The sequence below is a fragment of the Strigops habroptila genome, chromosome 4, assembly GCF_004027225.2.
Source record: "Strigops habroptila isolate Jane chromosome 4, bStrHab1.2.pri, whole genome shotgun sequence".
NCBI classification, from domain to species: Eukaryota; Metazoa; Chordata; class Aves; order Psittaciformes; family Psittacidae; genus Strigops; species Strigops habroptila.
The window spans coordinates 84,824,711-84,837,986 of NC_046358.1; the positions used below are offsets into that span (position 1 = coordinate 84,824,711).

Consider the following 13,276-nt stretch of genomic DNA (forward strand, 5'->3'; position numbering starts at 1 on the left):
TGCCCAGGTGACACTGCACATGCAGCATCCTGACACCCTCTGCTAACACAGGTGCCCTGCACCTTGCAGCACCCCCACTTGGATGCATGACAAGACTGTTGCAGTCACATCTCCAGCGATGCTGGAGCTCTGTCCCTGCTGATCCCAGTTCATCCCAGGGCAGCGTTTCTGAGCGGGGTGGAACACACACAGCACAAAAGGGCACTTTCACCAGCTCTGCTCATGTGTACCCTGGGGCGAGTGCAGTACCCTGACGCCTTTCTCCAGGGGACAGCGCCTTCCAGTTTAGCTGGTCACTGCCCCAGAGAGGGTGGGCACAGCATGAAACACCCTGGAGAACAAAGCAGCATAAGCTGTGGGATAGCTCTGCCTCCAGCCAAGCCCCCCGCTTTGCCCTGCTGCCTGCACACACCAGGGACTTTTGCCTTCTCAGGCTCCCCCCAAATCCTCTCTTGCTCCACAGACACAGATGGCAGCAGATACCCACTGACCCCCAAACACTGCCCTCAAGCTTGGCACCTTCTCCTTTCCACCACCAAGGAACCTTCCACAGCCCCAGAGAGCCACAACATCTTCCACCTCCTGCAGAATACCCCAACTCACTCCCAGGGCTGAACACAAAGTCCCCATTGCTAGAGACCCCTCCATGCACCCAGCATCAGTGGTGTGGAGGTGACCAGCACCCACCACTCTCCCCATCATCCCAAACCCCACAGACACTAAGCAGAGCCACTTCACCTTGGCCTGCTCTGTGCATAGGAGCTGGTTGCCAAGCTCAGACTTGGATCTAGCAACAGACTTTTGTGCTTTGGCTCATGGGTCCTGAAAACAAGAGCTTTAATCATTGCTCGCTTTTATGCGCCAAGAGCCAAAATTGTCTTGTTAAATACAGTAAGTGATCAGTGCTTGCAGTAAAGAACATTTCAATGAGTGCTTGTGTGGGTAATTATTTCAGGCTTGCCTCTCTTCCCCTCTTGAGAAAAATTACAGAACATGGAAATTATTGCAAAGCCTCTCCGGACTTGCAATGGTTTCTGCTGGTTACAGGCGCTTGCTCTGGGCAGTGCTGCAGCCTGTGCCTACATCTGGTTGTACATCACTCTGCTCACCAACAGCGCCAGTGCCTGGGCAGGCTGCACCAGGATCACATCCTCCTCAAGCAGGTACACAAATAGCCTTTAGTTCAGGCAGGTCTGAATGGAGCCAGGCTGAGAGAGCTGGGCTGGGTCAGCCTGGAGAAGAGAAGGCTCCTTAAGGGGAGACCTTAGAGCAGCTCCAGTGCCTAAAGGGGCTACAGGAAACCTGGAGAGGGGCTTTGGACAAGGGCCTGTAGGGACAGGACAAGGGGAATGGCTTTAACCTGCCAGAGGGGAGATTGGGATGAGCTCTTAGGCAGAAGCTCTTCCCTGTGAGGGTGCTGAGGCGCTGGCACAGGGTGCCCAGAGAAGCTGTGGCTGCCCCATCCCTGGCAGTGTTCAAGGCCAGGTTGGACACAGGGGCTTGGAGCAACCTGCTCTAGTGGAAGGTGTCCCTGCCCATGGCAGGGGGTTGGAACTGGAGGAGCTTTAAGGTCCCTTCCAACACAAACCATGCCATGATTCTATGATGAGGTGTAAGGATGGGGAGCCCCCTGCACTCACAGAGAGCAGAAATGAGCTCCAGCGTGAAGGCATTTGCTCACCAGCCAGCTGGGCACATAAACCTGCGCAGAGGTGTTTATGCCAAAACTACCTAGGGACTTGTTCTGCCTTTTTAAGCTTCATCTGCTCACCCAAATTCTCCCGGAGCTTTTCCCTCCTCCTTCCCATGCACCACCACCAAGATTGCCTTGTACAAAATCCTCTTGGAGGTGAGAGCAGAGATTCCCGCTGTGCTGGGATGCGCTGCCCCTGCTTCTCTGGGAGATTTATTACTGTAATGAGGGGGAGGAAAGTGCACCATGAATCACCGGCACACCGGGATGTTGTGATGCTCCGTAAATAATCCAGGGATCTGATATTAGCAGGGCTTAAACTCTCTCATTAAGTTTAAACTCTGGTAGCAGGGATGGGGGCTGGGGGTGCTGAATGTCCCATCCGTGCCGAAACTGCCTGCAAGGGCAGGCAATGTGTTTGCAGACTGAGGTTATTCCCTCTGTTCCTGCTCCCCATGGATGGGCTTTCCCAGCATTTCCAGGCTCAGCGGAAATCTGTGGGTGTCAAACCCTGCTGTGGAGCGTGCTGCGTGTGGCGCTGCCTGTGTTTAAAAGTCAGTTTTGTGTGTTTCTCTCTAACCTTAACCCTTTCTCTAGACATGAGTGCAAACTGATGTTGCCCCCTGTCCGGGGTTTTTCTCCTCCTCCTGCTGAGGTTTCAGCCACAAGCTGCATTTGCAGAGCAGGAGATGATATAAACCTGGCTGCGAGTGGGCTGAAGGCATTTTGCTCAAAGGGAAATATCCCCCTTTTCCAGAAAGACATTCCCTGACCACTGGAATAGGCAATATTGCTGCAGTCTGCTCTCTTGGTCCCTTCAAAGCTGGGCTGAGTTACAGCATGGCTGAGCACCATCCTCCTCCTATTCCTCTGCACATCCTGGCCTCACCGCAGCGCTTGAGGTTCCCCACTATGTCAACTCCAATGACACGGTTAGTGCTGGGGCTCCCTCTGCTTCCACAGCTCTCTTATCTTTGGAAAGAATCATAATAAAAGCTAAAAGGCAACTTTAACAGTGTAATATTAGAGAGGGCTGGAAGAGAAGTGCTGGGAGAAAAAGGCTCCTGCCCGGCGCTGTGGCACAGCTCAGGCTCCCAAGCACAGATCCATAGCTGCACCCAGGGATGCAAAAGTGGGGAAAAAACATTAAATCAACTTTTTCTGGGCTTGGCTGTTGTGTGCCCATGTGCTGTGCTCAGGCAGGGAGAGGACAGGCTTACACAGGCTGGCACAGCAGAGGCTCCTGTTGCCTTTAGGACAGGTATTGGGTTTATATCGTACAATCTGATTTGTGTTGGAAGGGACCTTAAAGCTCCTCCAGTTCCAACCCCCTGCCACGGGCAGGGACACCTTCCACTAGAGCAGGTTGCTCCAAGCCCCTGTGTCCAACCTGGCCTTGAACACTGCCAGGGATGGGGCAGCCACAGCTTCTCTGGGCACCCTGTGCCAGCACCTCAGCACCCTCACAGGGAAGAGCTTCTGCCTCAGAGCTCATCTCAGTCTCCCCTCTGGCAGGTTAAAGCCATTCCCCTTGTCCTGTCCCTACAGGCCCTTGTCCAAAGCCCCCTCCAGGTTTCCTGTTGCCCCTTTAGGCACTGGAGCTGCTCTAAGGTCTCCCCTGAGCCTTTTCTTCTCTGCCCCACTCTTCGGAAGGCGTGGGGGGACCCGTCACCCGCGCACAGGGCTGACAGGAAGGGAGTCATTCCTGAAGAGCATTGCTTCTAAACCACTCCAATATGGCAAGGCAATGTTAACCAGCTGGGAAAACGCTTTAAAAGACCCTTAATTAAAGGCTGGCTGTTGCACAAGCTCCTTTCCCGTCCCCACCAGAAGAGTTTCCCAGTTTCCCCGCCCCTCTCCCGCTGCCCTCCATCCCTCACACTTTCTTTCCCGCTGGCATCTGCCATCAGCATGCTGTGGCTGCTGCGGGGTGCCTCTGCAGCAATCAGCCCCTGCTGTCACATGGAAGTTTGCACTCAGAGCAAAAGGGGGAAAAAAGTGGATAATGCTCTTCCTGTTGACTTTCAGGCGAGGCTGGAGGCTGCAGCTGCCTGTGTGGATGATGGTGATGGGGCAAAACATCATCTGGTCCTGGTCTAAACCATTCCTCACCAGCCACAGTGAATTGGGGCTGAATCAGACCCTCTAGCACCATTGCTCACCTCTACTGTTGGCCCTCATGTAATGAGCTGTGGTACCTCTCAGTGCCCAGCCACAATCCAGCCCCAAAGCCTCCATCCATCCTCCTCCCCCCCTTCCTCCTCCTCCTGCCTGCTTTGTGTATCCGTGCCCCCCAGGGAAGGAGCAGTGGTGGCAGTGCCCCATCCCACATGTCTCCTCCTATCCCATACCCATGGCAGGCAATAGGGGGTACATGATTAAGGTCTGGGGCTCACCTCCTGCCAGGGGAAAGCTTGCCAGAAAGGCCTCAATTTCTTCTCTCTATTGATATAAAGTGATTAATTATGTGAGGCAGAGTTGCTGTTTCTAATCAAAGGAAGCTGAAATCAGAGCTCTCGCCTTAGCCAAGGGAAGTGCTGAGCCTCTGCGAGGGTGCACGGCCCATGGGGCAGCTCTGTGGGGCTGTGCTGCTCCCAGCCAGGATCCAGCCCCCTCACACAACTGTAATCACTGCTCTTGGAGTGGGGAAAAAGGATGCTGCAAGCAAAGGGGACATTCTACTTCCTGACCACATCTGTCACAGCACCTCTGTGAGCCCATGCAGGACGGGGACAACCCCAAGCACCCAAAATGGGTGACCAGAGCGTTCCAAACCATCCCTATAATTGAACCTGCACAGGAGGATGCTGAGACTGGCATCCTTCCTCCTCCAGAAACCACATGTGCTTGAAAGCACAGGCAAGATGGAAAACCTGAACAGAGAAGCACCTTGCATTTCCAAAACGGGTCAAAGAATACTTCTTTTTGTGCCAAGAAATGAAAATAAACTTGGCAGAGCTGGTTTCCTCCCAGCAGCCGCATCACTTGCACATCTTTCACATCTGCTTTAGGGAGTCACAGGGTTTGGAGGCAGCAGGGGAGGGACCCTGCAGTGGGGACCCTCAGAGACACCCTCACAGTGGGGACATGCCAGCAGCATGCCCTGTCCCAGTTCAGACAGGTATTTATCCCAGCAGGATGCTCACAAATAACTCATTTGGTTCATTATTTCAGTAAGTAATTACTGTTTCCCTAAGAGCACCCTGCTGCTGCTCACAGGCTTCCAGAGCACACAGGCTGAGCTCATCTCGCCCCAACCCCAGTTCAACCAGTGAACAACCTCACCCACCATCAGGGCACAGGTTGAACCACAGCAGCCCAGCTCACTCCTGCATTAGGCACAAGCACCGTGTACTCTGTTTTCTTCCTTACATTAATGTACCCCAGAGCTGCCTACACCTGATGGTGCTTATTTGTGCCCACATGTGGGATCCAGCCCATGCTCTACATGACTTGGAAGCCACCACCGGGCACATGGTCGCAATTACAGCAGCCTCTCCCTCAGCGTGGGCATTTTCTTGTCTATTGGGGAATATGGCAGTTATTTTGTGTATGGAGATGGGAACCAGAGCAGAAGCCAGTGGAGTTGGTGCTGCTCAAGGGCTGTGCATGGTGCCAAAGGGCTTGGTGGGAAGGCAGGACACTGCGAGGAGACACTCACATCCCTCCCAGGGGCTCCCTCCTCTGTGCTGGCTGGGAGCTGAGGCCACACAGGGCACCCTGAGGCAAGAAGCATCGTGGCTCTGGGCAACCTCAAGCATAGGATAAGCAGGGATTTGCAGGTTATCCCTGGGAAGCACAACCATGTCCTGCAGGGCCACCATCACACACCAGAGAAGCACCAGTTTACCCTGGTGAGAAGCATTACTGCACCATGGGACAAAGCTCCTCTTAGACACCCCAAGCACTAACACCAAAACCCTTGAGGTGCTCCAGCACCCACAGACACTCTCTGAGCACTACTGCAAACAATCACACTGCTCCATCCCAAACTGGCCCCGTAGCCACCCCAAGCAGCACAAAAGATGCCCAACAGCCCCAGCAGTACCCCCACATCCCCTTACCAGCCAGCTCCTGCTCCCCAAACCAGGGCAGCCCTCAACAGCCAGAACAGGTCCTCCAGGAAGGATTCAGCCTTCCATCTCCCTGCATTTATAGCCTGCAGGTGCCCCACACACTCCAGCAGCACAAGCCCCACCTGAGGACACAGCAGCAGGCAGGGAATGGGGATGGATGGGGTGTTTCCAGGGCAAACTTGGCTTCCTCTGGTTATAAAACATTCCCAAACACTTTAAGATGAAATGTGTAATTGCAAATCAGCCCTGCTGCTCTCCTGCAGACCTAAACAGAGGCAGGGGAGGTTTAATGTCTTCCTTTTGGACCTTTATTTTTTTCCCTGTTTGTTCTTTCCATTCTGTCCTAAATTTGGTATAAAAGAAAAAGGAGTAAATAAAAACTTTGGAATGCTCTTGCAAGCCTGCTCTTCCTGGCTTATAGAGAGGGAGGCCCAGGGCACAGGAACCACAAGGCTTTGGATAGCTGGATTCTCAAAACAAGAATGGGGTTAGAAATGGAAACTTTGGTGAACTGAGACGGGGATGAAAACTTCATTCCACACTTGGCAGCAACGCTGGGCCTCCGTCATCTTCTTGCTCAGGCACTCCCCCATCTATTCCCAAAGACATCTTGCCATTGTCCTCTGGGCAAGCAGAAGTGGGCACACTAGTGCCCAAACTCTTGGGAGCTCCTTTAGAATCACTTCCCCAGGGAAGCACCAGCAAATGATGGGGAGCAGGGAGACATTGAGTGCTCGCCTGAGTTTTAAACACATTCGCAGCAGCCTCGGGGTAAATATCACCTTCCAGGTTTGGGGATTCTTATCAATCTGAGATAGATACAATGAGAAAGTCCTAAAGGCATCCATATGGGACTGTGTCCCCTCCCAGCAGTAGCAGGCACACAGAAGACATCTCAGCATCATCTTTGTAGTACTTTATTTCCTTGTGCAGAAAGTCACAGGCTGATGCCTGTCCCTGAGCCTTTGGGGGTGTTTTCTGGGGGTGTTTCAGAACAATTCTGTCCCTACAACACCTCCCGTGCAGGGACCACAGAGCACTAGGGCGAGACCCCCCAAATCCTGCCTGCACCCCACAGCAGCAGCAGCCCCAAAGCCAGGGTCCATGGGCTGACACTGATGATTACAACCCCCCAGCAAAGGGGGGTTCAGCTTAGATTTCCCTATGAGCCCACTGCCTGTCATCAGGGAAGGAGCTCCCAAATATGCTCCATCAAAGAACCCACAATAAGGAGGTGGAGTTTCTTTTCCCCAGTGGTCCTTGCCTCCTGGTGAGATGGCACAAGAGCTGTGTTGTGCCTCTGCTGACACCTTCAGTACATCAGCTGCTGATTTTTCCTAAACCTAGAGGTTTTATTAGGTGGAAGAAGCAGCGATGGCAATGGTGGCTTCTGCTCTCCATAGACATGAGAAATACATGATGCACCAGCATATGATGGCATCCCCATTGGTCTGGTGAAGGGAACCCACCTGACCCTGAGGAACGAGGCATCATAGTAGAGAACTGCCCAGTGAGCTTCAAACTATCACTGCTCAAGCAGTGCTCACTCTTCCTTTGGTTGGAAGCAAATTGCTCCTCTGGGACTCTTGAAAGCAACAGAAACAACCCAAAACTCTGCCATGGTGGACATAAGGACATATCCCTGTGTCTGTACTCAGAGGAAGAGCTTGGAGATTTCATCTTCCTCCTTCCTACCCCAAGCCGCTTCTATTGTCTTGATCTAATGAAGTGCAGACTTCACCTGGACAGACCCATAAGTGGCTCCTCTCGGAGGCAATGAATACAAATACTTGACCTCATGAGCTGCGGGGCAGCAATTAGTTTAAGCAGGGGGTTTGTGTAACACTTCAAAAGTCTTAATCCGTGCGGTCAGCCCCGGCACCGTATTTGCCAGAACCTATTGAGTAGTCTTAATGAGTCTGCAAAGCAAGCTTTCAATACATTTTGGGTCGCTTCAGATGCTTTAAATGGCATAGTCTATATGGTATTGTGCAGCTTTAGAAAGGCCCGGGCTTTAAAAAAGTATGGGTCCCTTTCACAGGGCAGACAGAAACCATCTTTAGAGCCGGGACCCTTAACGTTTTGCATATCAATATGGCTGGGGCTGAATGCAGTCACTCAGCTGAGAAATAGGATCACTATCAGCGCTTCCAGGCTTTCACAGGCACTTGGGAAACTTTAAAGCCCTTCGTGGAGAATAATTTGGTCGAATGTCGTGGCTGGAAACAAAACCTAAACAAGCGGAGCGCAGTCCATCATGCGGAGCTGCCAGCGCTGGTGACAACGGGCTCCAGCCGCTCAACATCCAGCCCCCAGCGGGTCCGTGGCCAGGACACTCATGGTCCCAAGGGGTTCCTGCATTGGGCATGGGGTGCTGAGCCCACCCCGCACTGCTCCGAGGGCTCTGGGATCTTAACCAGCAGAAACAGTCCTGATTTCATCCCTTCTTATTACTCCTTTATAATAAGGAATATTATTATTCCTTATTATTATTATTCCTTCTTATTATTCCTTTACAATATCCCAGTTTCTTGATATCAGCCATAAAGCCCCCAGGTGCTGGCACCGCACTGGTGGTATCTGCATCTGTCCCTGTGCCCCACACACATGCATGGACCTACATATGATGCCCTGCTCTGAAACAGGCAGCTGTTTGCATTTAACTCCAACATCATGTTAAGCCCATCTCTGCATCTTGCTTTTCCCAGGGGATGAACAGGGCAAATGTGTTCAAACTCAGCTACGGCCTGGAGCATCAATACAGAAAACATGTCACCTCCAAGGGGCACAAAGGAGGGACATGGGAGCAGGAGAGCTCTGTGGGATAAAGCACAATGTGTTGATGTAAAAACACCCTGGAGCTGGAAGGAAAGGGGCTGGTACCTGTTGTGCATCCCAGGAGAAGTGGTACCCGCCATCTCCATCACCCCAGACAGCAGCAATGAGGAGGGGAGGCGATGGCACACCTGGCAGGACAGGCCTGGTGGGATGTCCAGTTTTGGGATATTCAGCTTTGGGATGCTGCTCAGTGGAAGAAACCATAGCCAAAGCATATTTGCAAAAAATACAGAGCCTGAGGGCCCTTGAAAACACGTAATTAGCTCATTAAAGAGACAAATACAAGTCACTAATAAGACATTAGAGTTAATTAAATGTTTTCCCCATCTTTAATTAAGGGAAAAGTAGTTAATTCAGATTAAACTAATTTCTGCAGCCTCCCCTGATGGCCCTTCTATGGCTGCAGGTTTGAAAACCTATTTTGATTATAGAACTGAAAGGTCAGAGATTGGGGTTTTGTCTGCTCTGCTTGGGTGAATTAGGGGGAAGCAGGGAATTTCATCCTCAGGGTTAGAAATGCCCTGCTTTATCATCTGGGTTACACCAGGAACATAAGAAGGTATGTGATACGCAACTCCCTCTCCCTATGTTACGTCTCTCCCTAAACCCAGACCTGGCATTTATTCAGATCTACTGCCTTTAATTGCTTTTCTTAACTAAGAAACCTCCTGCAGACTATTCTCTGTCTGCAAAACATACCCCACACATGGAGTCTGCCCCTTGGCCAGCCTCACCCCCTGCCCCACACACCCCAGAGCCCAACTGCTTCCCAAAGCTTTTATTGTGGATGGCAGAGTTGTCATCGCCATGCACACACATGCCCCCTTCCACACACTCACCCACTCCCACTCACCACCCAGAACAGTCACAGTTAATAGAGATGAGCAGGATTTATATGGAAGAATATTTAATCTGGTCAGGGAGGGGAGAGGGGGCGTCTGTGGTTTTATTTCTTAAATATTTCTCTCTACTCCAGAAAGGTCCGTTTCTTGCCAGAAAAGGTCCAATATAAATTAGAATGAAGGGAGGAGGTTGGTGGTGGGATGGCCATGGGCATCACTGGACCACGGCAGCCTTGAGCACCCCTGGACCATGGCAGCCTTGAGAATCCCTAGACCACAGGAGCCATGAGCATCCCTGGACCATGGCATCCATGAGTATCCCTGGACCATGAGCATCCCTGGACCACAGGAGCCATGAGCATCCCTGCACCACAGCAGCCATGAGCATCCCTGGACCACAGTCCTGGCTCCACATGCAGCTGGGCAGACCAGTTCCCAGCATGGTGCTGTGTCCTGTGGATGGCTCAGTCCCAGCCAAAGTCCTGCCCTGTCATCTGATAAAACTTCATGTTGAAGGGTCTGTAAAACTCCCGCAGGCGCTGGACCACCTGCACGTCGATTTTGGGATGCGGCCGCCCCTTGGATTTCCCCAGGCAGCGGGGCTTGCTGCTGCCCTCCGGCTTCTTCAGGCAGGGAAAGCCCTTGGTCTCATTAAAATAGAAGTGTTTGTCTGTCACCACCCTCTTGAGACCCAGGAAGTCCTGGACACGGCCCATCTCCCCAGCCGGGTCGCTGACGAGCCTCTCCCCACTGACAAAGAGAAATTTGGAGAGGGGGAAGTACTGGAGCCAGTTATCCAGGTGCTTGGCATAGATCCCGATCCTCACCGCGCTCCAGCTGGTGTCGATCAGTCCCGTGCTGATGTTTTTGAAGGCCAGGGCCTGGAAGCTGGGGATGGTGGGGTTTTTGGAGAGCGTCTGCGTGTAGTCCGAGATGGCACGAGTGACCGGGTTCCGCACCACCACGATCAGCTTCGTGTCCCGGGACATGTTGTAGATGCGCCGAGGAGCTTCCTTGGTGACGAAGTAGCTGGGGGTCTTCTCCATGGTGATCTGCCCCTCCAGTGTGCGTGGCATCAGGCTCCTGGGGAGAGAAAGGGACATGGTCAGGGCTCGAGGCACAGATGCTTCAACCTGATGCTGTGATGGGGACGAGCAGGAGCAAGCCCCAAAACACAGCCAGAAATGACCAAGGGTCTCCAATCACAACCACCTCTCTCCTTCCCCTCCTGCCAGTCAGCAACACTGCCTTGTCACAGCCCATCAGTCATCTCCTCGTCTTCAAAAGCCTTTAAGGAGCCCCCATACCTGGGTCTCTCCTTTCTGTTCACCTTGTCTCAGCCTCCCCACCAGCATCTGTCCCCAGGAAGGGAATCCCTGTCACTGCCCCTCCAGCAGCACCATCCAGAGGGCACTTGCAGGTGGTCGTTCCCCTTCAACCTCCTTCCTAACCTTGGAAATCCTTCCTGCCTCCTCCTTCTGCACCCCAATGAGTTTCAACAGTGGCATCTCGACACAAGCATTTTGGGATGGGGCTGGTTTCACCCCATTTCATTATGTCCCAGAGGTGCCAACTCGCCATGTCGGGTTGCAAAGAGGAAGATCTCATCGTGGGGTGTGCACCCTCAGGATAAGCCCAAGTGAGAGCTGGGGATGGAGATGCCCACCAAGGCTCCCACCTCCTCTGCCTCCAGCCAGCAAGCAGTTAAGGCCAGAAAAAGACTGTTTCCTTCTTTACAAAGAGGCAGAAAACCCTCTCAGGGCCCAGCATTGTGCTGGGTAAAACTCACTGCCCTGATTGTTCCCTCCTGCACTTTAATGAGGCATTAATTGCTGGAGAAATTACCCAGCCATGAGGAGAGCCAGGGGCTGCAGAACAGGTCCCTGCTGTCACCAGCACAGGCACCTGCCCCAGAGCCCTTCATGGGGCTCATCTGGGATTGGAACAGCTTCATTTCCTCGGTGCTGTCACAAGCCATGCTCCCCATTCCCCCCATCATGCTCGGAGGGCTCCCTGCCATGGGCAGGGACACCTTCCACTAGACCAGGTTGCTCAAATACACATAATACGTATAGAGAATAAGCATGTCCTTTGCTCCTAGCTAGGACTTTAATTAGCAGATGGCAGAGCACTTAAACCAGCAGGCAAGAGTTGGTTTACAATGGGAAACTGAGGCACCAAGTGATGACATGGCTTGTGGAGGAGCTGCTGTGTAAATGTCTACGTTCATCCAGCCAACAAACACCCACTGTTCTGACACAAAATCACTTGTATGGGCCAGCAAACACACAGGGATCCAACCAAGTGGCTCTATACCCAAAGGCAATCCAGGATGAGCTCCAGGGAAGTTTCTTGGGAAAAATAACAATACCCGGATATTAACTGTGGCAAGGCCATGTTGGATGGGGCTTGAGCAGCTTGGTCTAGTGGAAGGTGTCCCTACCTGTGACAGGGGGTTGCAACAGGAAAGGCTTTAGGGTCCCTTCAACCCAAACCAAATGATAAAGCAAAAAACATCAAGTCTAACTGAGATGTTTCACTTAACCAAAAGGAAAGAGTTGGGACTGAACGCTGTTTCCTACAAGGACTTTCATTTTGCCCAAACTTCGAAGAATTCTGGTTTTAAAACACAAGATTCCTGCTGGGTCTGCTCCAGCCTGTTCCCCTTGGGACTCACAGGAAAGCAGAGGAGCATCCCCCTGCCCCATGCATCCCTCCTCCCTCACCCAGGCAGGGGCAGGGGTTTAATGATGCTTATTCAAGGCCAAACTGACCCACAAAGGGCAGGGAGAGCTCCATAACCCTGCTTAGGGAATGGTGGCAGAGCAGGAGGATGAGGATGGACCTTCCCACCTGGGTCCCACAGTGGAGCCAGCTCTTGGCGGCGGCACAGGGTGTTTCAGGGCTTCCCATCCCATGCTCCATCCCATAGTGGGACGGGACTGGCCACGCAGCAGCCGAGGCTGAGCTGTGGGGAAGCCAAGGCTCTGCCCAGCCCCAGCTGTTCCTTATGTAATGGGAAAAGGCTTGAGGTTTCTGGGATTTTTCCCCTGGACGCAGGAAAGAACACTTTATTAAAAGCATTTGCTGGGCCCTGCATGACTCCCTCCCCCAGACAAGAGGCAAAAGCCACTTGTGGCTTTTTCCCCCCGCTTTTTCCTTCTCTTTTTTTGGGCAGTGCCAGTGTTTTCAGAGCAACTTCTGATCCCAGGATCCTGTGATGCCCAGGCAGATGGGATGCTCTGTGCGGTACGTGCATCCCAGGGAAGCCATGGGTGGTTTTTCCATCCTTTCCAGCACCTTTCCTCACTGCCCCACATAACCGTGCCCACTGGAGGGGTTGAGTGCTGGGATTCCCTGGCAGTGTTCAAGGCCAGGTTGGATGGGGACTTGGAGCAACCTGCTCTAGTGGAAGGTGTCCCTGCCCATGGCAGGGGGTTGGAGCTGGATGAGCTTTGAGGCCCCTTCCAACCCAAACCATGCCATGATTCTATGATTCCCACTGGGAAGCACCTTCCCAAACCAGTATCAGGCCCTTACGGCCCCATCCCCTGCCAGGAACCAAGCAAAAACCAACAGCACATGTCCAAACACCGCTGTTAGCACACCTCCAACCTGCTGCTTGGGCTTCCACACCAGTAAAGCCTGTTTAACCCTAATTACACCCAGAAACCTGCCACAGGGGTTGCCAGGCTGCTCCATGCAGCTTCCCTGGGTGACCTGCTATGGAATTTCTGTAGCGCTTCCCTGGTCCTTTCCAACCTTTTCCAACCCGATTCTATGATTCTATAATATTAGGATTTCTGCTCAGCAAAACAGCTCCTTCC

General features: G+C 52.7%; 1 protein-coding gene across 1 annotated transcript in view; it reads right to left on the reverse strand.

Moving 5' to 3' along the window:
- Positions 1-9,497: 9,497 nt before the first annotated feature.
- HS3ST6 (heparan sulfate-glucosamine 3-sulfotransferase 6) overlaps positions 9,498-13,276 on the reverse strand; it is a 32,729-nt gene continuing 28,950 nt past the window's right edge. Inside the window, exon 2 of the mRNA XM_030485080.1 lies at positions 9,498-10,532. Within this exon, the coding sequence (XP_030340940.1) occupies positions 9,914-10,532 (619 nt within the window). The 3' untranslated portion in view covers positions 9,498-9,913. The remainder of the gene's footprint in view (positions 10,533-13,276) is intronic.